General features: G+C 37.7%; 1 protein-coding gene across 2 annotated transcripts in view; it reads left to right on the top strand.

The window, feature by feature from the left end:
• HCN1 (hyperpolarization activated cyclic nucleotide gated potassium channel 1) overlaps positions 1 to 20,834 on the top strand; it is a 215,197-nt gene that overhangs the window by 173,909 nt on the left and 20,454 nt on the right. For both annotated transcript variants that reach the window (XM_076362698.1, XM_076362697.1), the window contains one exon: positions 18,508 to 18,748. In XM_076362698.1, the coding sequence (XP_076218813.1) occupies positions 18,508 to 18,748 (241 nt within the window). The remainder of the gene's footprint in view (positions 1 to 18,507; positions 18,749 to 20,834) is intronic.

Below are 20,834 nucleotides of genomic sequence, written 5' to 3'. Positions count from 1 at the left end.
ATAAGCTTGTATTAATGAAAAGATTCCCTTCAATGACTGGGAACTAAGGTAGACACTTATTAGAAAATGGGACTTAAAAACTTTATCTTCTCCCCGGTTAAGTTAGTTGCCCAATTTGGCTATATTAGTCCCATGGTAATGTAGTTAATTGGATATCCTCAGCTCTACACGCTCAAACTGAATTAACCATGCATTGCCATATGTGGTGTGCTAATACCTGCTCATAAGGAAAGGTGCTCTCTGATGAAAGTAAAGTATTAAAGGTTTCTTTTCATTAAATTCAGAAATTTCACTCTTACTGAAAAGCATATCCCCTGTTTCACACTTAGACTTTTCTGATAATAACTGTCCAGCCTTCTTGAGAATCAGATAGTCAGGAAACTCCTGGCAGTTACAATTTCAATAGAGATGGAAGATTTTAAATTGCTTCTTCCAGGCCATGCAGGGTTGGATTCATCAAATCTATCTGTAGCTTCATACAAGTTCTGCAATAAGTCAGAGCTAATCATCAGGATCTCTCTGTCCATACCCCCCCACACCCTGCCCACACACTTTCACTGTAAAAAAACCTAGCTGACTAGCTTAGAAAAAGGCTACATCTTCAAACAGCAGTTGACATATGAAATAAATTCTGCCTTTAATAGCATTTGCAATTAACTATCTCCCTGCCTCATTTCTTGAGGTAGTAATTAGCAACTGGTAGCAATTAGCATGTTTCCCTTATATAAATATCATCTCTGGTTCTTCAGCAGATAGAGATACTTGTGAAGTTTTCTAAAGTTCACATTTTTTAACTCAGAGGTCTTGCCACCTACATGCTTGAACATCATTTGGCATCAGAAGGCCCTAGTCCCAAAAGTGGTCTTTAAAACTGTCATGGCATGAAATGGAGATGGTACAGACAACAGGAAAAAAAAAACCTAAAAAAACCCCCACAGCTAAGAGAAATCTATTCTAAAAGGACACCTGAATGACAAAAGTTTAAAGACATATACAGAAGCAGTCTCATCTAAGAACAGAGTGTAAGAAATGTCAAAGTAGTTCAGCTCTGGCATTTGTCTAAGCCACCAGCCTCACCAACAGTGGCTGTAGGTGGATGCCCAGAGAAGAACGAGAACAGGGCAGGTATGGTATTTCTCTTAATGACTCTCCTAGACTCCCAATATTTTCAGTTCAAGGGATTTTCTGACTGATGTGTTTTGTCTACTGGGTAATCCTTAATACATACCTCTTCCAATTACTTATTTACACTCGTCTTGAATCCACGTACTCTCTCTGCAACAATACTTCTCCCAAGTAACTAGCAATAGGACGAGAGGAAATGGCCTCAAGTTGCGCCAGGGGAGGTTTAGATTGGACGTGAGGAAAAATCTCTTTGCAGAAAGAGTGGTTAAACGTTGGAACAGGCTGCCCAGGGAAGTGGTTGAGTCACCATCCCTGGAAGTATTTAAAAGATGTGTAGATGAGGCGCTTAGGGACATGGTTTAGTGGGCATGGTGGTGTTGGGTTGACGGTTGGACTCGATGATCTTAGAGGTCTTTTCCAACCTTAATGATTCTATGAATACCATCCTTTGGCAAGGAGCACAGACTTGTACCCTGCTGCATGAGAAACCACCTCCTCGTTTTGGCATTGAACCTGGCTCCTACTGTTTTTTGGTTTTGATGGCCATCAATTCTTGTAGCAAAAGTGATAGTACAGTCAATTCCTACCCACCTTTCGCACGCCGGTTATGATTTTATGGACTTCTATGATAACATCTTTAAACTGTATGTTTTTTTTTTAAGGTAAAGAGGCCTATTCTACTTAATTCTTTCTTGCATGAAAGCCAGCTCACTCCCATGATCCATCCTTCTTGCCATTCTCAAAATGTTTTCCTGGATCTACTATAGCCTTTTAAAGATCAGAGCACCAGATCTGCAGCCAGCATACTGATGTTATAATAATACAAATAATTCCCTTCTAATAATTCCTAACATCAATTTGCTTTTCTAATCACTGCCAACCATTGAGTTTACTTTTTTAAAAAACTGTAACTGCGAAAGCTAACTCCTAAGAGGTAATGGATACATTATTTTATGTATTTGTCTAGGTGTATCATTTAACATTGCTCTCCATCAGTAATTTCCAACCAGCCCATAAGAAGCTGCTTTTAGTTTCTTTTTAACAAGCTTCATCTTTACACCATGCTGTTTCTGAAATTGAGCAGAACTGTGTGAAGTTCTTGGCGTTTGTTGTTCCCATAGGGATAGTGAATGTAAGTACATTATGGTACCTATTACAGCCTAATGAGTCAGGTGTAAGATTCTGAAAAAGATCCTGCATGGTGCTTAGTGTCGCATCAAGGGTGGCATTTTGTGACAGTTCTTGTAAGGGAGGTACTCTCACAACAAAATAACGGAAAGCTTCCATTACTGGTTTTATAATTGATACTAGTAATTGTATCTAAGTGAAAACAGGACTAAAAACAGATCAGTTTGGTACATGTAGGCAAACTGAGTATATTTTTAGAGAAAGTACTTGGTCCTTTAAAAATCAATTTTAAAGTTATCAATTTGGTAACTTCACTTTTTTTCCCCCCAGTTATTAGCCTTCTCCTTTTCCCCATTAAAACTTACTTCCTTTTGTAATATCTTTCCTTCTATTTAATATTTATCTTTAGAAATCGCAAAACATTATATTCTCATTTAGACTATACTATAATCCTATGCACAAAGGATGAAACATCTCTAGAGTTAATAGTATGAGGCTAAAATGTGGTGTGATTAGACCATAGGATGCTTCAGTCCTTTTTAATAGTGTAGTCATTATGATTTTTGGATACAGGCCATCAAACATTAAAATAATGGTAGAAAATTAAATGAGTTTATTAAAAAACAATTCAGTATTAGAGTCAATATTAAATTATTGGAGATACCAAATATTTTGCTTCCATAACAACTTAGGTCCATAAATTTAGCTCATAAAAGACAGAGAGGTAATTCTTTAATTATAATCCACTGTATTTTTATGCATTTTTATATGCAGTGATCCTTGGAATGAAGCTTAAAGAGGGGAACTAGGGAAAATGCATCAGAATTATAGATGTAGTCATACTGGAGCTCATTTAAGTATCTCTTTATATAGCTATATGGAGAGAGTGAATACCTCTTTATCTAGTACATTAAAGGTTTTTTCACATAGACACAGATAAAACATAACTTTAGTTCATACTCCACAGTACTGAAGTCATGAATGAATTATGCAGCGTGTCAGTCTTGCAGAATAAATGCTGATGTACCACAGCATTATTTATTTGACAAATGTTGGGGGAAAAAAAAAAAGTATTGGTATTTTTTAATGATCTGTGTAAGGTATGCCTATATAATAGTCTCAGTATACAAGGCTTAAGCAAAGCCCTGAAAACCTCTCTGAAAGGACTATTAGTAAGTTTTTAAAATTAAAAATAGAAACAAATGGGCCATTTTAATGTTGGAAATGAGCAGACAATCACCAGGTGATTGGATTATTGTGTTTCAAGATGCTTTGCCCCAGCGGGTGTGACATGGTAACAAACTGTGTGCACACTCAAATCTGTTTCCCAGGGACCTAAGACAATTTAGTTTTATTTCCTGAACTCTGGGGAGTGTGTTTGCTCCTCGATGTGTGCACATACATGAGTGTACCTGCTGCAGAGTGTACATGCTGCAGTTGAGACTCAGCTTTTGAATTGTCAGCCACTTTCATTGCTGTTGCACATATTCAAGAAACTTTGATCACAGTCCCTTCTGTGTTTGACATGCTTTGTTAGCAAATCCATACTGAGCTGAGACATGCTTTGGCAAGTCCAAGATCTATCTGCTTCCAATAATACAGATCATAATACATCAGCAGTTCTCAGTAATGATGATTCTGAACAGTCTTGTTACTCTACCTATGAGATTCCTTTGTTGTAATTGTTTAATAAATACTTCAGACATGACCGTTCTTTCATGAGCTCTTCAAATATACTAATACAAACCAAAGCCCAAAATCTTAGTGCAGTACTTGCCTTTCATAGAAAAGTAAGTTATTTGAGAAAAGTACCAGACTGTTTAGATGCAAACGAAATCCTGTGAGAGCTGTCAAATCCCATTATAGAGAGTAAATTCAGTCTGTGCCTGCTCCTGTCTGAACTGCTGTTCAGGCATCTGAAGAGCAGAATCAGAAAGGTTTTCGTGGGCACCAGGTCCGCTGCATTGAGGGAACAGCAGCTAATGCAACTGGAGTGCTGTCCCGCAGAGGAAAATTTCGCACCATTGCCTTACTCAGCCCAAGATCATGCTTCCAAGTGTCTGTCATGTCTCAATTTTTAATGAAGTGAAGGATTGTTCAGCTAGCTGATACCCAGGTAGTGCTAGGGGCAGTGGATGGAAAGAGTCAAGCATTTTTATTTTTTTTCCTTCATGCAGCTTCTGCTGAAAGCCAGGAAAGGTTGCCACATATTAGACAATGCTTACCACAGCATGTTCATTCCTATTAGGTCTGAATATGCTATTGCAATTATAGATGGCATTGCTGATTTTTAGGAGGTTAAAAATAGTAACGAAGTACTTCAGATGACTTCTGAGTTATGTCTCCTTATGTAAACACATTCGTTTAACACTGTGCTTGCTTTGGCTTGGCTAGTGTCCTCTCTAGTAGGATTTGGAAAGTTTTGGTTTATTTAGCTAAAACCAAATTATCTTTTGCCCTAATCCCTGTATTGTGACTATGAGTCCTTTACATTAAAACAGCAGAAGTTAACACATGTTCCTTTGAAACCTTTAGAGAATAATTGAAGATAAATGAAAAATAAATAAATGAAAATTCTTGATGCAGGGTTGGAAACTACATGGTCTGTTTTAATTCAGGATTACGAGATGCAGGATCTGGCTACAAGAAAGCAATCTGGTACCTGCCAGGGTTCTCCATTTTCCCCTCGTGGGCTTCTGCAGTAAAAAGTCATGGAACTTGCGTAAGGGGAGTGTGGGAAGGGGAAGGGGGGAAGCAGAGGGCAGGATGCAGCCCTGATCACAGTAGAAAATGTGGTGCAAGACAAGACAGGGATGCACGATGTGGACGTGCCCACGTCCCTTTCCTGTAAATCTCATCCTTGGAGGTGGTGAGAAGGAACATCTTTTCCTTCAGTTTTCACTGTGGAATTTAAATTCTGTATCCAGAAGCAGGCTAAAGTCTTCTGAAGCATATTTGTTTGGAATTGGTAAAAGTGCTTTGGGGGTCATGTAATACAAAAGTTTCTGTGTTGAGTGGGCACCCTTTAAACGTGCCAGTGTCCATGAAAGTCACCACAAATAAAGACTAGCGTTGTGACTCACCACCAGCAAGAGGGGATAAATATACCGTGAACTGTCCGATGCAGAAGCAAATGCATGTGCCTATTTTTATGCACTCAGTTGCACATTATGATTATGGTAGTAACAGCATACAGAAGGGTACGCAGCATTTCCCATGCATAAATTTGGAGTTGCCTTTTAAAAGCATGTGATCTCAAAGGCAAAGACAAGGAGAACAGGAAACAACAGAGCACAAAATCTGTTCTGAATGCACATTTATGAACTTAATTTCCAGTTGGTACACTGGTGATTTAAGAAGGTAAATCTTATTAAAGCTGTGGGAGATACCCACATTAAACTCTGCACATCATGGCAATGCTAGATCATTGTTTTGCTTTTTTCCTAGTACTACTTGAATAAAAAAATTGTACATTATTTTGAAACCTGCACAAAAGTCTGCCTAATCTGTAGTTTTAGACTGTTGCTGTTATCTAGCAAACAAAATAAGCAAATCCTTACAATCTTTTGTCCAAAAACTGTCTTGCAGGTAAGCCAAAGGTGAAATACTGATTTTTTTTCTAAAGTCTTAGTACCTGAAAAATCAGGGGTCTCCTCCTCAGTTGCAAAATAATCTTTTGAAAGTGTAATCTCTTTTGATGAAGAGTCCTTATATAACAGATTAAATGGAAATGGGAATTGCAAAAAAAAATTTGAAATTACTTATAAATGGACAGATAATATATGGATGCACAAGGTGTTGAATTACACTTATTTAATTTAAAGATAAGTGTCTAACACTGAAGGAACTTAGTGTCTGATCTTCTTAGTGATTAACAAGAGTTTTCTTCCCGTTGGGACTAAACTACTGTGATACAAGATTGTTAGAGATGAGTGGAGTTAAAAGCTGTTGCAAAGTGTGGAGTCTGACACTGTGAGTACAGGTACAGACTTCCCGGTAGCTCCTGGGCTGAGTTCAAGGCAATGGTTTTTATCTGTTGTCTCCAACTCTTTCATGATACCTTCACACAGTCCTGTTCAGTGGTAGCATCTGTGAAAAGCAAAAACCTGTGGTTGGTTGAGAGGGTACTAATAAGATGCCCTAAAGCACATACAGTTGCAAGTTTTATGAGCTGATCATTGCATGTTTGTGCACCCTGATCACTATAGTACATATGAAGCAATGGATGGTGCCTTGCTCGAAGGCTAAACTATTTTGTAGATAAAATAAATACCTGTGTGGTTATATATATTTTAAAGAAAAGCCACATTCTTTGTAATTAACAGTTTTCATTTTAGCCTGAATTGCAGTCATTAGTTAACTGTGCAACTGAAAACTATTTAATATTTATTTCTGTGATCTCATGAATGTCACTTACATGTATTAAAAATAAGTTTGTTTCATAATGAGGAGTTTTTCTTGTACTAAAATGAAAATCAGGAAGCAAAGATGGGCCTGTGTCTATTAAAAAAGTAAGAAAAGAGTAGAACTACTGAGAATCATTTGAAAAATATACCTGATGAGAGCATCATGCTATGGGAGTTGTAACATTATTTGGGAAATACAGTGGCTAGTACAGACATCCACAGTCCCTGAAATAAAAATCTAGCTACTCATTGTACCACTCATTGCCACACATTGTATAAAAACTTGTGTATTTATGAAAATGTGAGCTTTCATAATCATCCACATTTCACCAAGAGTAGAAAGTCTCCCATCAGTAGCGGTTGGAAATGAAATGATTCATGCTTTTTAGCATCTGGCATAAAATAGATTCACTACTGAGAGGAAGAGAAATGCTGTCAATATTATGTGTGGACGGCTTAATATATTACCGACCTTGAGAGGAATTAAGAGGCAATGACATCTGCAGAGAAGCAGAAGTGGAGGTGTATGTAACTTGCTTTGTCATTCTCTAACACCAGATACATTCTTGATAATATTGATACTTACAGCAATGGGACAAACTTAGAATGTGAGAAAGAGGTTAATACCCTTCCTGAGCCATTATTTAAAGTTCATTGCTGGCCTATTTTTAGGCCACCATGTGAGAAGATGTTCGCTGAAAATAGATACAGATCATGTGTCCTTGCAGAATATAGAACATCAGGACATTTCATTTCCAAAGAACATAATTGGGACTGGGAGCAGAATCTTCTTTTCTCTCACCTTTTTGCTTGTAGATTATAACTTCAGTTATACAAGCACACACTCTTACATGGGTTATATTAACCTCTAAATATTTAACTGAAACTAATTTGAAATATAGTTCTAATGGGACACATTAATTAGTTAAGCTTTGACTTTTTTACATTAAATGTACAAATATGTACATTTGTACACATATAGATATGTCCATGTACACATATAAATATATGTGTGGGAGACCATATATATGCATATATATACACACATACACAGACTTTCAAGCACATATATGCAAATGCATGTGTCCAAGATGTATATGTGAGAAAAATACGGTATAATACTCTGTTGGTATCTTTGCATAGTACTAAGGACATATATTGCATTATGTACTCCAATATGGTCATTATGTTTCTCACTGTTACAGTATATCTCAACACATATTTCTTATGCCACCAGTCTATGTTTATAACATATTACCTTAAAATGAACTGTAATGACAAGGGTTTTAAGGGCTCTCCTATGATATAAAATCAATATAGGTAAATTTATTATAAAAGTAGAGATTAAGATATAGTCTTAAGATCATTTGAAAATCTTTCTGAATAAATTATAGGAACATATTTTTTATGGAGATAATCCTCAGCCTATATTTAATTTATGAAGTGAGTAATGTAATTATACTTAAATGCTATTAATGGTTAAATAAATTTAAAACTTTGGGCAAGCAGATGAACTGAAATTGTTTTGAAAAAGAATATTTAACTGATGTAAAGAACGTGGCACTGCCTATGTACCTGCATCCGGCGGCTGCCAGGTCTCATGCACAGATGATAATGGCAGTTCCTGAGTGCCCTGCTATCATCAGGCCCCCCTTGCTTTTAGTGCATGTCTAGATCTGGAAAGAAAGCACAAGCACAAATATTTAAGGCCTTAGTGATTGCATGCAGAGAGCAAGCACGGCATAATTACTAAATGTAGATGACAGAAGGCTACAGGTATCTCCCCTGGTCTCTTGTTTATTATTTACATACCTGCTTCCTCTCCATGCTTCCTAGAACAAAAATTTTCAGGATGTACAAATGCTGACGATGTCCCATGCATCCTTGATCTGTCAAGCCTTGACCATGATTTGGCTCCTAGTTTTAACATGACTCTTTCTTTGTTACTCTGATACCATGCCATTATTAAGTGTATCTGCCTACTGGATGTTTATAGTCTGATGCATTACTTTTACTCCAGCTGTTATTACTAATCCACATTGACTAGTCTACTCCTGCCAGTTTGCCTTCTCATTCCTCCGCATGATCTGCTATCGAGGCTGTTCTTGCTGTCACCATGCCTACTTGCACTCCTCAGAATTTCTTCCACTCTTTACACCTCCTGTGCCATTTATGCATCTCTTTCCCCTGCAGCTACCAATATTAGCCAAAGTGGCACTCTCAAGAAAATTCTGTCTTTGGGGCTGTCTGGCTGTCACTCTGCTAAGTTATTCCCAGAGGTGAATTCAGGTGCAGTGGCCTGAATGTGAGTCATGAGCTCCTTACACTCGTGTCCCAAGTTGCTACTCACAACATAACATCACTGAGCCCTTGTGCCTGATCCCACTCCAGCACCCTTTTCAGTAGTTTCCTTTAGAAGGCAAATTCAAATGGTCTCATAATTAACTTGTCCCGGTTCACATAGCAAAGCATTAATGAAGGCTGATTCAGAATTAGAAATGGATTGTGCATCCTCCTTATCTTTCTTTTTGTATCCTTCTGTTATATGTATCCTTCTGTTATATATAGATGTGTACATCTATAGCTGACATTATAAATATTCTAGCACATACACACACAGGCATTCAGGGTTCTGTCACACATTTGTCTAATAAATCTAAATAAATCTTCTCATTGTTTACAAGTGCTCTTTTTCACCACTGTAAGATGCAGATTACACATAATGCAGCAATGTTTAGATTTTGTGTGTTGGATAAAGTTAGGAGTTTGCTGTTTCTTCCATATTGTAATATAGAGTAGGCCTTCACTGAATAGTTACAAATCAAATTAGATGCAAACAGAAATGTACTTAAAAATCCTAAACATAATTTCAGTGTGGATATTTCAAGCTCAGCTAACTGGTATTTATCCAGTATAATCACTAAGATTTAATTTAAGCCACTTAATAATTTTATAGAGAGAGGCTTTGAACCAATGGGCTTTTAATTCATAATAAGAAGTAAATGTTAACCTAGCAATTAACAAGATAACAGTATTTCTGATCCAGAGCTCTTGGAGAGCTTTAAAATAACTCAGTGAACAAATCAGCACTGATTTTTAAATAACTGTTTTCCTGGTTGTTGTTGTTACTGTGTCAGCTAAACTGTACACATAGGGTGTAGATAAAGCACATTCTCTTGAGAACTACCTCCTTGCTGACTCAGTTGTTTTGACCATTTGGGTTGCAGTACACAGGGGACTGCAGATGGCATGTGGGGACAAAAAGGGAGGGATGGGATGGAAGAAGGAATTTCTTGCCTGTTGCAGAGCTTACAATAAACTCTCCATGGAAGTATTCTTAGCTTAAACTTCTGAACTTGATGAAACAAGCACAAATCAGAAATAAGTCAACACAGAAATTTATATCCAAGCCATGGCTTTGTATTTCTCCTAAGGCATGTTGATTTTTTCCTGCCACCTAGTTCTTTGCTTCAGTACTTCATTTTAGTCTCCTGTCAGCTCTCTGCTAGCTTCAAACACACATTTTTTCCTCCCTGCTTTCATCCACAAGTTATTCTCTTCATGGCCTTCCCTTTCTTCAGCAGGAGAAACTGTATTGTTCAGGCATCACATGCTGTTTTGCATTCTGACTGACATATTTTACACAACAAAGCACACAAATCAATATATTTTACCTAATAAGTCGCACAAATGTAAGTGTAACTCAGGCTGCCTTTGTGAGACTCCACTGTCTCTTCCTCTTTTTCTTTCTCTCATGCACAACTACTCTTCCTTGCAATCAGGTGAATCAAGCGCTGTCCTGAGAACAGCAGCACTCTTTTCAGCACTATTCTAAAACAAAACGATTTTTTTCTTTGCAATCAGGTGAAATCTCACTGAGTTTGGTGAATATAAGAAGTACTCTTCATTCAGAAAAGCTATAAGTAGCATTTGAGCTTTTTTTTGGAAGGGTGTAGTAAAAAAAAAATAGTAGCTGCCGCACAGATCACATACAAGGTCAACCACAGATTGATTGGTGTTAGCAGGTGGTATCACTGGAGTTTCAGTACAAATGCACAAGAATGAATATGGTTTCCAGAATCGTCAGATTACCAGATAGAGGAGGTGACTGGAAGCTCCAAAGACAGTGGAAAAGAAATGCTACAGTAGATATTAACCTGTAAGTAAGCAGACTAGACAAAGTTCTGTAATTGTTAGCAAAACCAACTTTCTCCTGTTTCTTAATCCCTGTTTTAGGAAAACATGAGGTGTGCTTCATTCATTTGTACAACAAATGTGATGACTAATTCACGCCACCCTTCCACGTACTAACACAAGTTTCTGATATGGGTACCAATAGAATATGGATACCAATAGGATTTTGTAAACTTTGCATCTCTTAGGATTCACCTTTCTGCCACAATTTGACAATACATGTGTTTAAGTCTGTAGTCTCATTGACATAATGGGACAAGTTCAATATTTAAAATGCCTTACGAAACGAAGATTTCCGTCTTAAGTGGCCCCTGTCTAAGATACTATTTAGTAAATATTATAGTATAAGTGAGTATAACACACAAACGTACACACACACAAATGGGAATGAAGATACTTGGTTACTTGGGCAGAAAACTGAAATAGTGATTGTTAAATACATTTGCGAATTGCAATTCATTTATTCAGTTAATAAAAGGGAACAGTCTCTACAGCAACTGCTGTATCATACAGCACTAATTCCATATTACCTTCTGTAATGAACTGTGGGTGTTTTTTTACTAAGAGCATTCAGGAAATTTGTTCAGCAGTACAGTTCAGAAGGGAAAACCTGCAAGAAGTAGAGATTGGTCAACTGGCACAAACTTTAAGTACTTATCTAGATTATCAGGACTTCTCAGGCTTTTGAAATTAGACTGGCTATCTCACAATTACAGACTGCCTTAAAACACTGCCTGTATCACTGTTCTCATTTTGATGCTTCCCATCCTTTTCCCAGCTGGAAACCAAACTTAAGAGGCATAGAAGATTTCAGAACATTGAAGAAGATGAAAGCTAAATTCCCTTTAAAAATAACCCAGTTAAGGAATGGATGGACAGTTGGTTGAATGAAAGGGTGGCTAGATAGTGTCTTTTTTCTCTCTTTCCTTTTTTCTTTTGCTCTTTTTTAATCTAAATATAATGGAAGATCCAGAGAAGAGAAGCATGAGATGCACAGAACTGCTCTCCCTTAAGCTCCATTAAATCAATTAACAAGCTGGGAAAAAGATGGATACCCTTCATCAGACTGACTTTACTGGAGGTTTGGTTGAACCATATATCCTCAAAAGGATTATCCTGTCTGCATTTGAATTTAATGCAAAAATAATTCCGAAGCATAAAAAATGCATACAAGGAGTTGAATAGAAAATTCTAATCAAGTAGGGAAAGATAGAAAAGTATGCAGAAGGCCAACATTTAATCAAAGAAGCCAAGAAAATATAATTGGTCAAATCTATATCCCTTCTGCTTGCAAATCATAAAAAAGATTGCTTTTTCTTAGGAGACAGCAATACTAGCTACCATATGCTTTCTTTAAGGCTGACTTGTCTTAAACTGAGTTGAACAGAGCTAGACAGAAAAAAAAAAAACCTGCTTCAACTCAGTCCTGGTAGAATCCAAGCAGGGGATTTAATTCATCATTTGGCTGAAAAGCGTATTTATTCCTCCCTTCCTTTTCCCTGCCTAAGCTTATCTCACAGCTGGCTGAAAAATTTTCTGCCTCTGGGCAATGTGTATGCAGGTATGCTGGAGGTCTTGGGGATCTGAGGGCTTTGAAAATGTAAATACACAGGCTGGCCACTGATTTTCAAGGCAACTGAGATCACGTGGACTGTCTTTGCCTTAGAGATCAGAGGTTTTTCAGGTTTTGTGCTTTGTCTGTAGGTCAAACACGTAGGTTACCTCAGATGAGAGCATTCTTGGGCTTTAAAATATATAGCCGAAGAGGCTAGACAGTGAGGTTTTCTAAAACACATACACCCGCAATATCCAACTATGTTAACAAAATGGCAAAATATCAAAGTCCTGAAGAAAAAAGAATTCTGTTTCTCAATGCAGCTGTAGACATAAATGATGGTATCCAAGAGTTACCCTATTGGTAAGTAAAATTTAAGCAGAGTCTGTGTGTTAAAATTGATCAATGTAATTGAAAAATGGAAAATTGTGGAAAATCCCATAGTCATTATTACTTATATGAAAGCCTCTGAGCAAAATTTATTTCTAAGTTATACACTCTCTATAGATGATTAAACAGAATGTGTTAAAGCAATTTGAACGATTTCAGGTGCACCAGAAATGAAGAATATTGCATCCCGTTGCCACATGTAGATTTTCTGGCATTAAACAAGTTGTGAGCTACTGATGTAGTCATTCCCTCAGTGGGGTACTAATCCTAGTCCTTCTGATTGCCTGCTGTCATAAAACCCATGAGAACTTAATATCAGTGAGATGCCTCCTTTCTGCCAAAGTTCACTATAATTGACCAATGGGTTAAAAAATTACAGGAAATCATGAACGCATACAGAATATGACTCCTTAAAAGCTGGTTTAAATATATTTAACCTGCTCATACAGTCCCAAATCCCTAAATACCATGCTTTTTCCTATAGTTCTCTCTTAATCACTTGCTCTGTAATTTTTCTTCTGTGAGTTATTTCTAAAAGAAAAAATAGCTTTCTCAATAAAGTGATTTCTTCCTTTCAATGGCCAGGAAATTAAGACTGATTTAGTTTCTCATCCTTTGAAAGCAGAGTATAAAGGAGGGACACTCAGAAAAAAAAATGTGCATTTTTAAAGTTATGCACTAGATTTTTACAATAAAATGTAGAATTGACCTAATGAAACTAAGCTATTTTTCGATGTAGTCATAAACAGACTTTGGTGACCTACACATAAGAAGGACATAGTTTGTAGATGGAAGTAGTACCTTTTATTAGCTCAGTTGGATTAGTGGGAGAAAGCAAAGAACCTTTCAGGCATACAGATCTTTCAAGAACTTTGTCTGCTTTTTTCTAGCAACAGCTTTTTCCAGTCAGTCTAACTAAAAGCACTACCTCTATCTAAAAATATTCTCCTGGAGAAAAGGTCCTAAAAGCTCTTACAGATGCCATCGGAGAAGTTGGCCACTGCCATTCCCTGGTCACAGCTAGGACAGCCTTGCTGCTGCCTCTGTAAATGTGACAACTTGAGATGCATCGGCGCAGTTGTCCAGAAACATTGAACCCACACAAAATGATAATATCTGATGCTTTAACATCAGTTTGAAAAAATAGCCAGGAAGGCCAAGATGAGTAATAAAATCAGTGCACTATAAAGGAGCAGGAGCCAGTGTAATTACCTAACCAATCTCTTATATAAAGCAGATCATTGCACCTCTGACTTAGTTCTTGTGTAACAGAGACCAGTACTTGGACTAGATCAACACTTGCTCTGTGAAGGTCTGAAGCACTCTTGCCCTTTAACCACTTCAGCTATATAATACACTCCTAATCCTTTCCTCAGGCTTCACTTGGTATTTTCTTCATGTAGCAGTGAGACAAAATCATTGTTATTTAATTTAATTAAGGTACTGTATTGGGCAGCATAATCTGGTTCCAGTCTGGCTCCAAAGAATTAACTCAAAGAAAATATGAGTGGAAGATTTTTCTGTGCACAAAATGTCAACTTTTAATTTGACAGTTTGTTCTTCTGTTACCTTTCTTTTAAAACACGGAACTGTTTCTCCTAGTACTTTCTGAGTCACATAAAACATGTTCATAATCTTTATTGTTTCTTTCTCCCCAAGATGATATTTAAAGTAATACACAAGAATCTGAAATTGCAGCACTGCCTGTGATTAAGACTCAGAGAAATGTATTTTACTTGCTCTGAATGATCTCATATTTAAATAAAAGAACACTTTAAAGAAAAACAAAGCACTTAAAAATGACACATTTCTTTCTCCCTCAGTAATTTTCCACCTTCTAATGTCTTAAATAAGGAAAGTTTGTACTTTAGCATAAACTTTCACAGAAAACTAATCAACAAAATGAATGCATTACTAGGATATAATGGCTGAAATTACCACAGCAGGGTGGTTTTGTAGCTATGTTGGTACCTTCATTAGGCAACGCAGGCTGAGCAGGTAACTTGTGTGTATACATAGGTATATCCAGATACAAATTATGTATCGAGAGAGAAGGGTGGGCAGAAGATGGAGCCATAAGAGGACATGACATTCCAAGGGTGAAAATCCTGTGGCAAGGGTGTGTTTTGTTGGGATTCCCAAGACGAGATGAATTCCTTTCTGGTTGGGCTGGACTGACTCTGCACAGAGGAGTCATGCAGGTCTGAATTCTCCCCTCTGTCTATATCATGCTCTCCTATGGTGCTATTAAGATATGTTACTAATGACTTGGGGTTTTTTTCCAGTTTCCCTTTTGTTTACTTCATGTGCCCTACTTCTCAGCTTTCACTCCAGACACTGTTTCTCCAGGTTTTGTTTTCCCATGTTATTGCTTTTTCAGGATTTTCAGTTTCTCAATCTGTTTTTAAAGTCAACCTTCCTGCCTTCTTTTTTCCCTTTCTTCTAGGTCTTTGTGTTCTTTCTTTCTGTTTTCCTCCCAGTCTCTCTTTCTTAATATTGCTCCACCTAGGTCTATTTTACCCTTTCTTCCTGATCATGACTGGAGTTGAACTTTTCACTCTCCCAGCCTTTTCTGTGCTTCCCCACCAGCTTCTATATAGTTTTCAGTCAATTTTTGCTTTCTTTAGTAATTTCCTTTCTCTGCCTCCTGGGCATGCAAGACTAGCTATTCACTTTCAGAAACAGAAAACAAGCAGCAAGTCTACTGAAAAGTCCCTGCGCAAGGCAAGAGAAGTAATAGTTATTGCCAGCTTTCCAGCATCAGCCGAGACTGCAGTAAGGCAGTCTCATACAGAGCTGAGGGTGTGGTCTGGGACTCCTCGCATGATGCCACCATACTGCGAGCAGTGGGAGCAGAGAATAACTTTCCCTTGGGAGGGAGGTGGTGGCTGAAGCTTTACAGAGAAATGGAGTATTTAGACAAGAAGGAAAACAGGCTTTTTTTTCCTCATCCTTTAGAAAGACAGTCAGCTGGAATCTCTTTTTAGTATTTATTCCCTCATACAGAATATACTTGAAGAGGTAGCCTGGGATTACTCCTCTTGACTTAATGACTCAGCAGGATTCACTGATCTTGAATGCCAATGACATCTGTCTGGTAGTTCGCACCTTGCAGTGCTGTTGCTTGAGATAATTTTTGGATTCAGGCAAACAGCACCACATCTTGCATCAAATTTTCCATGTGTTTTTACAAGCAAGACTAGTTTGTGGGGGGGTTTTAAGCTCCGATTCTGATGTCATGTGCGTAGATAGTATCGTCCCATAGTGTTGCACCAGTAGCATCCATGTCTTAGCTTGTGCTGGGTGGGAGTCATAGCCAGACTGCTCTTCTTTTCTGTAAGTAGGAGTCTCCCAGTCATTACAAATCTCAGTGCTCTTTTCCTCACATCTTTTCTGTTTCCATTCCTGCCGTGTGTTCCTGTACATTTCAAGTTTCATGCAACCATGAAGAAGTCTGCTTTTGGTCTCAGATCTGTCTCCTCCTGTCTTAATCCAGCCTATGCTTATGCTTAGCTATGGAGTCCATACATGATGCAGTGTTTCAGGCATGTCAAAACACTCATAAGAAGGGGAAGTTATGACATTCAGAGAGGGTTGGGGAGAATGAGGCAGTACAGTGAAAAGTGATGGAAGAGGAGTGTTGTTCTATTTCCATCACTTATAAATAATTCTCAGATAAAATGTTCTTTGTGGAATCATACCCCCACTGAATTCAACTGGAGTTTAGTGTTTGACTTCAAAGATGTAGCATCTTAGTCTTCATTCACTCTATCTTTAACTGAATAATTCTGGAATTAAATCTGCATTGAATTATATAAAATAATATATTTATTTATATCTCCTTGGCTCATTCCAGAGGAAAAAAAGAGGAGGAGGAAAAAGGCTTATATGGTGTTAATCTAGGTAGATAGATGTGATGCTATTGAGACCAGGGTTAAAGAGGATCGCTGTGCTGCCCGCTGTTAAGAATCAGTGTTCATTTCTGCTTAGAGACACTTCTATTTCCACCTTGCCATTATATAATGACACTTTCTTGTAGGATTGTCAGAAGATATCATGAGTCTATCCTAGAAGTAGCACTAGGAAGTAATTTTGCCCTATTTTTTCTTTCTTTAATGGAAAATACGACATTGCTGGAGATACCAGCTTTCTGCTTCCCAGGTGCCTGGTGAGACATTTTGTTTCACATTATTTTTCCAAGTTCCAATGGATTTATTTTGAAAGGATGTCATTTCTCTGGAAAGGTGGTTGTTTCTTCGCTCTTAGATCATGCCCATGCTTCTTAATTGCCTCAGTAGCCAATGGCTTTCCTTCAAAGGGGGATTCCCACCTCCTTCCAGACGCAAAGGGACTGATTTGAAGAACCCATATGGTTTTGTTGCTTATACTGTGGAATTATCTGAACTTTCCCATCATGTCTGCAAGCAGGATATCACATGGTGGGGGTGAGAGGAGAAGAAAGGAATTTGTATGAACTGTGGACAAGTATATCTGAGCTTGCTGCCCAGAGAGCTGGCTGCATGGGATGTATGAGATGGTAGATAAGTATGAGACAACAGATGCATGGGAGGTTGAAAAAGCAGCTTCCAGCAGGAGTGCAATGGGCCTCAGTCAAGGGGGTGAGAGCACTCGTAGGTGGGATTTCTCCTTTACATCAATCACAAAGCCTTGGCTTAGTGTAAGAAGTGCTAGGGATACTCCACTGACAATGAAATTATATTTAGTTTTCCACAGCAGTTAGGTGACTGCTGGTTGTAGTTTTCTTTTATTTGCTCTGTGTGCATTTATATATGGATGATCATATATGCTCTTCCTGCCATGTTTGGGTTGCTAATTCAGTAGATGTTGCCTGCCTGAGCCCCTCTCCATGCGTAATGCTGATTAGTGTCAGCAATTCAATACGCTGTTAAATCTGTATGACAACTGACCATGTTAATTTTGCTAAGACAAAGTAAGGTCTGCAAGAATGAAATTGAAACTCTTTCAGAAATTGTTCAGGTTTTTTTAATTTAAAGCAAGTAGGACATTTATAGCTTTTTGGTACTAATACTTTCATGTAGATGTGCTCATAGTTGGCTCTGTAAATGTAAATATCCTTGGTGGGAGACACCCTTAAGGCCTATAGCAGTCTTAAGAAAATATATGCATTTCTTTGAAGGGCAGGAATGTATGCCTCTATGTTTATAAAATGAATTAAATTCTGGAAAGGAAATTTTCCTGTTGATTTCAGCTAGCCCTGCAGCTAACTGTAATGTACATTTATATTTCCACTGGAGTTGTTCTGATCAGAAAGGTATTACTGGTGTAATATTTGAAACGCAGGGCTTGCATAACTTTATCACTTAATACAGTTATTGCAGCAGCTAGTCTTGTTAGGCAGTGTAATTCCTATTTAATTTTTATCTTTCTGTAATATTTTTCCCCTTAAAATCCAAGGGGAATAATAAATAATGTGAAAAATTGCCTGAAGAAGACAACCTTTCACCTCAGAAATACAAATCAGACTGCACTGTTGTTTCAACCACTTCATTAGAAACACATGAAAATATAATGAAAAGATTAAAAAATTAGGCACAGAAAGAAACACAAAAAAGTCCAATATGAGCATAAAGAACTTTTGTGAAGAAAGCAGAAAGTCTTTTTTTCAATGCCCATCATATTGTATACATTTGCTGACCATTATTATCATTATGTTTCCTTCCCATTTAGGAGATTGTCAACTTCAACTGTCGGAAGCTGGTTGCTACAATGCCTCTTTTTGCTAATGCAGACCCAAATTTTGTGACTGCCATGCTAAGCAAACTGCGATTTGAGGTGTTCCAACCTGGAGATTATATTATCCGAGAAGGGGCTGTGGGTAAAAAGATGTATTTCATTCAGCACGGTGTTGCTGGTGTCATCACCAAATCCAACAAGGAGCTGAAGCTGACAGATGGCTCTTACTTCGGAGGTGAGTAGGAAAAAATGAATGATAACACTGGAGTGAATGCACTAGAACAAAACATGTTCAGATTTCAGACACATAGAAACATCAGAATAAGTCTAGTGAGTGTCTTTTGCCTAGACAATTCCAACTGCAGTGAAGAGTGCACAAAATGTTTCTGAATAAGACACTCAGAGTCTGCTTACTGTTGTGAGGATAGCTATCGAAGATGCAGTATGACCTTCCTGAATTTTGAAGTTATTTTGAATTATGAGCACTGTTATTTAACAGACAGTATTTAAATAAAAATATAATAATTTGCATAGAAATTTTATAACTATTTAAAGGTAAAATAAACAGGATTCATCTTCTTTGAAAAGGGATACAATTTTTGAGTCACAAATGTAAAGTACTTCTAAAAGGTAAAAATCACTGTAAGAACTACAAAATTAGGTAGTTCATAAAAGACCATTATTTACATGGGATATTTTGGTATTCCTGAATATTTCAAGCTGTTATTAGTGCTTTTTCACTGAATTTTAGCACATAGCAGTGTTTATCCTTCCAGTATATACTATGAGAAACTGGACTCCCTATCTGACTAGATAGCTCTCTAACAGATGTATATTAATAAAAGACAGGAATTTTAATCCAAATTAAATTCATCTGGTAATCCTAATGAAAAATAGGTTTTCATTTAGATGAAGACACCTGAATATTTATATTGGGATGAAAGCAATCTCTTTTTTTACATATAATAATTGACTGGTATGAAAATGTTGTTCCTTGTGACTGTAAATTGTCTGTGCAATAGAATAGGTGTCTGCTTCTGTGAATAGCAGCAAGGCTGGTTTCCAGAAGCTGATTGAACATTTGTGCGTACGACTGCTGCCCATGATGGTTACAGTTAGTTGGTCATTGTATTAATTTTCTGATGAATCCCATGAATCATCCCAGAACTGAATCAAAGGCCTTTCAGAAAATGTTCAATTGAAAGCCTAATCAGTGGCATTTAGCTGGTATACAGAAGTGGCAAGCTTAGAAAAGTCAATTGGGCTCAGTGTTTGAATTGGGCTATATAGAGTTACTTAACTAATCCCATTTTAGAGTACTATGCTAAAGCAACTCCTACTGATCTGGCTAGCAGGCCTTGTCACTCTGCAGTAGCCTCTGCAAGGTGATTTGTACCAGTATTTGTAGAAGCACTTCAGTAAAGAAGTCCTGTGCTTATCCCACAGGCTTAAACTGTAGATGCTGAAGACAGGAGATTAAGGAGAAAGAAAAGGTAAATGCTGAGGATGAAGGAACAGAGCAACCTTGGTCTTGGTCTTCTCAATGCTTAGCAGTGCCCCAGTTTATGAAAATGAGTTTGCAAGAGCCTGCGTGCTGAATCTGACCATAATACTCCTCTGAACCAGCAGAGGATCAGAGGAGATTGCACATGAAAGTATTTTACATAACTGTCAGCCTGTTGTTGCAGTGCAAATGACTACTTAGCTCATCCTGTTCATCCGCTACCCTTAGCAGGAAAGCAGATGAAAAATAAGCTATTTGCAATAGCCAGACACCGCAAGAACTTATTACACTGCATACCAAAGCAGTTTTGTTCATCCAAACTGCAGCTGGGATGAGACAAGGGGTGCAAAAATGGGGACAAATGCATCCAAAACCTAACAGCTGCTGGGGCAAATGGGAGATAATAGCTGCTGCTGAATGTAGCCTGAAGAGGAGAGAAAAGGAGAGGAGAGGAAGGGCAAGCACACAGAGAGAGAGAACCTGAGAAAGCAAGTGCCCTAAGATCCAAAGTGTTGTGATTCAGATCTGTTTTAACAAAATATCATATAGCATTGTGAATTCCCAGAAGGGGATTTCAGACCCTGGAGAAGAACGACTTATTTGACCGCAGCTGAAAAGAGAGGAAAGAAGCTGCACATCAGATAACTGCGAATGGAAAAGGTTTGGTTTGTCAAAGCAGAAAAAAAAAATTCTAATATTCTCTTCTCTTTGGAGAAGACACTCTTTCCCCGAAATGTGTATCAGAATCTGAGTAAAGCTTCCTGACCAAAGCAGACACAAGAAATGTTGCACAGTGGAACAATAACAAGCAGGAAGA

The sequence above is a fragment of the Aptenodytes patagonicus genome, chromosome Z (genome assembly GCF_965638725.1).
Source record: "Aptenodytes patagonicus chromosome Z, bAptPat1.pri.cur, whole genome shotgun sequence".
NCBI classification, from domain to species: Eukaryota; Metazoa; Chordata; class Aves; order Sphenisciformes; family Spheniscidae; genus Aptenodytes; species Aptenodytes patagonicus.
This window is presented reverse-complemented; position numbering and strand designations above follow the sequence as displayed.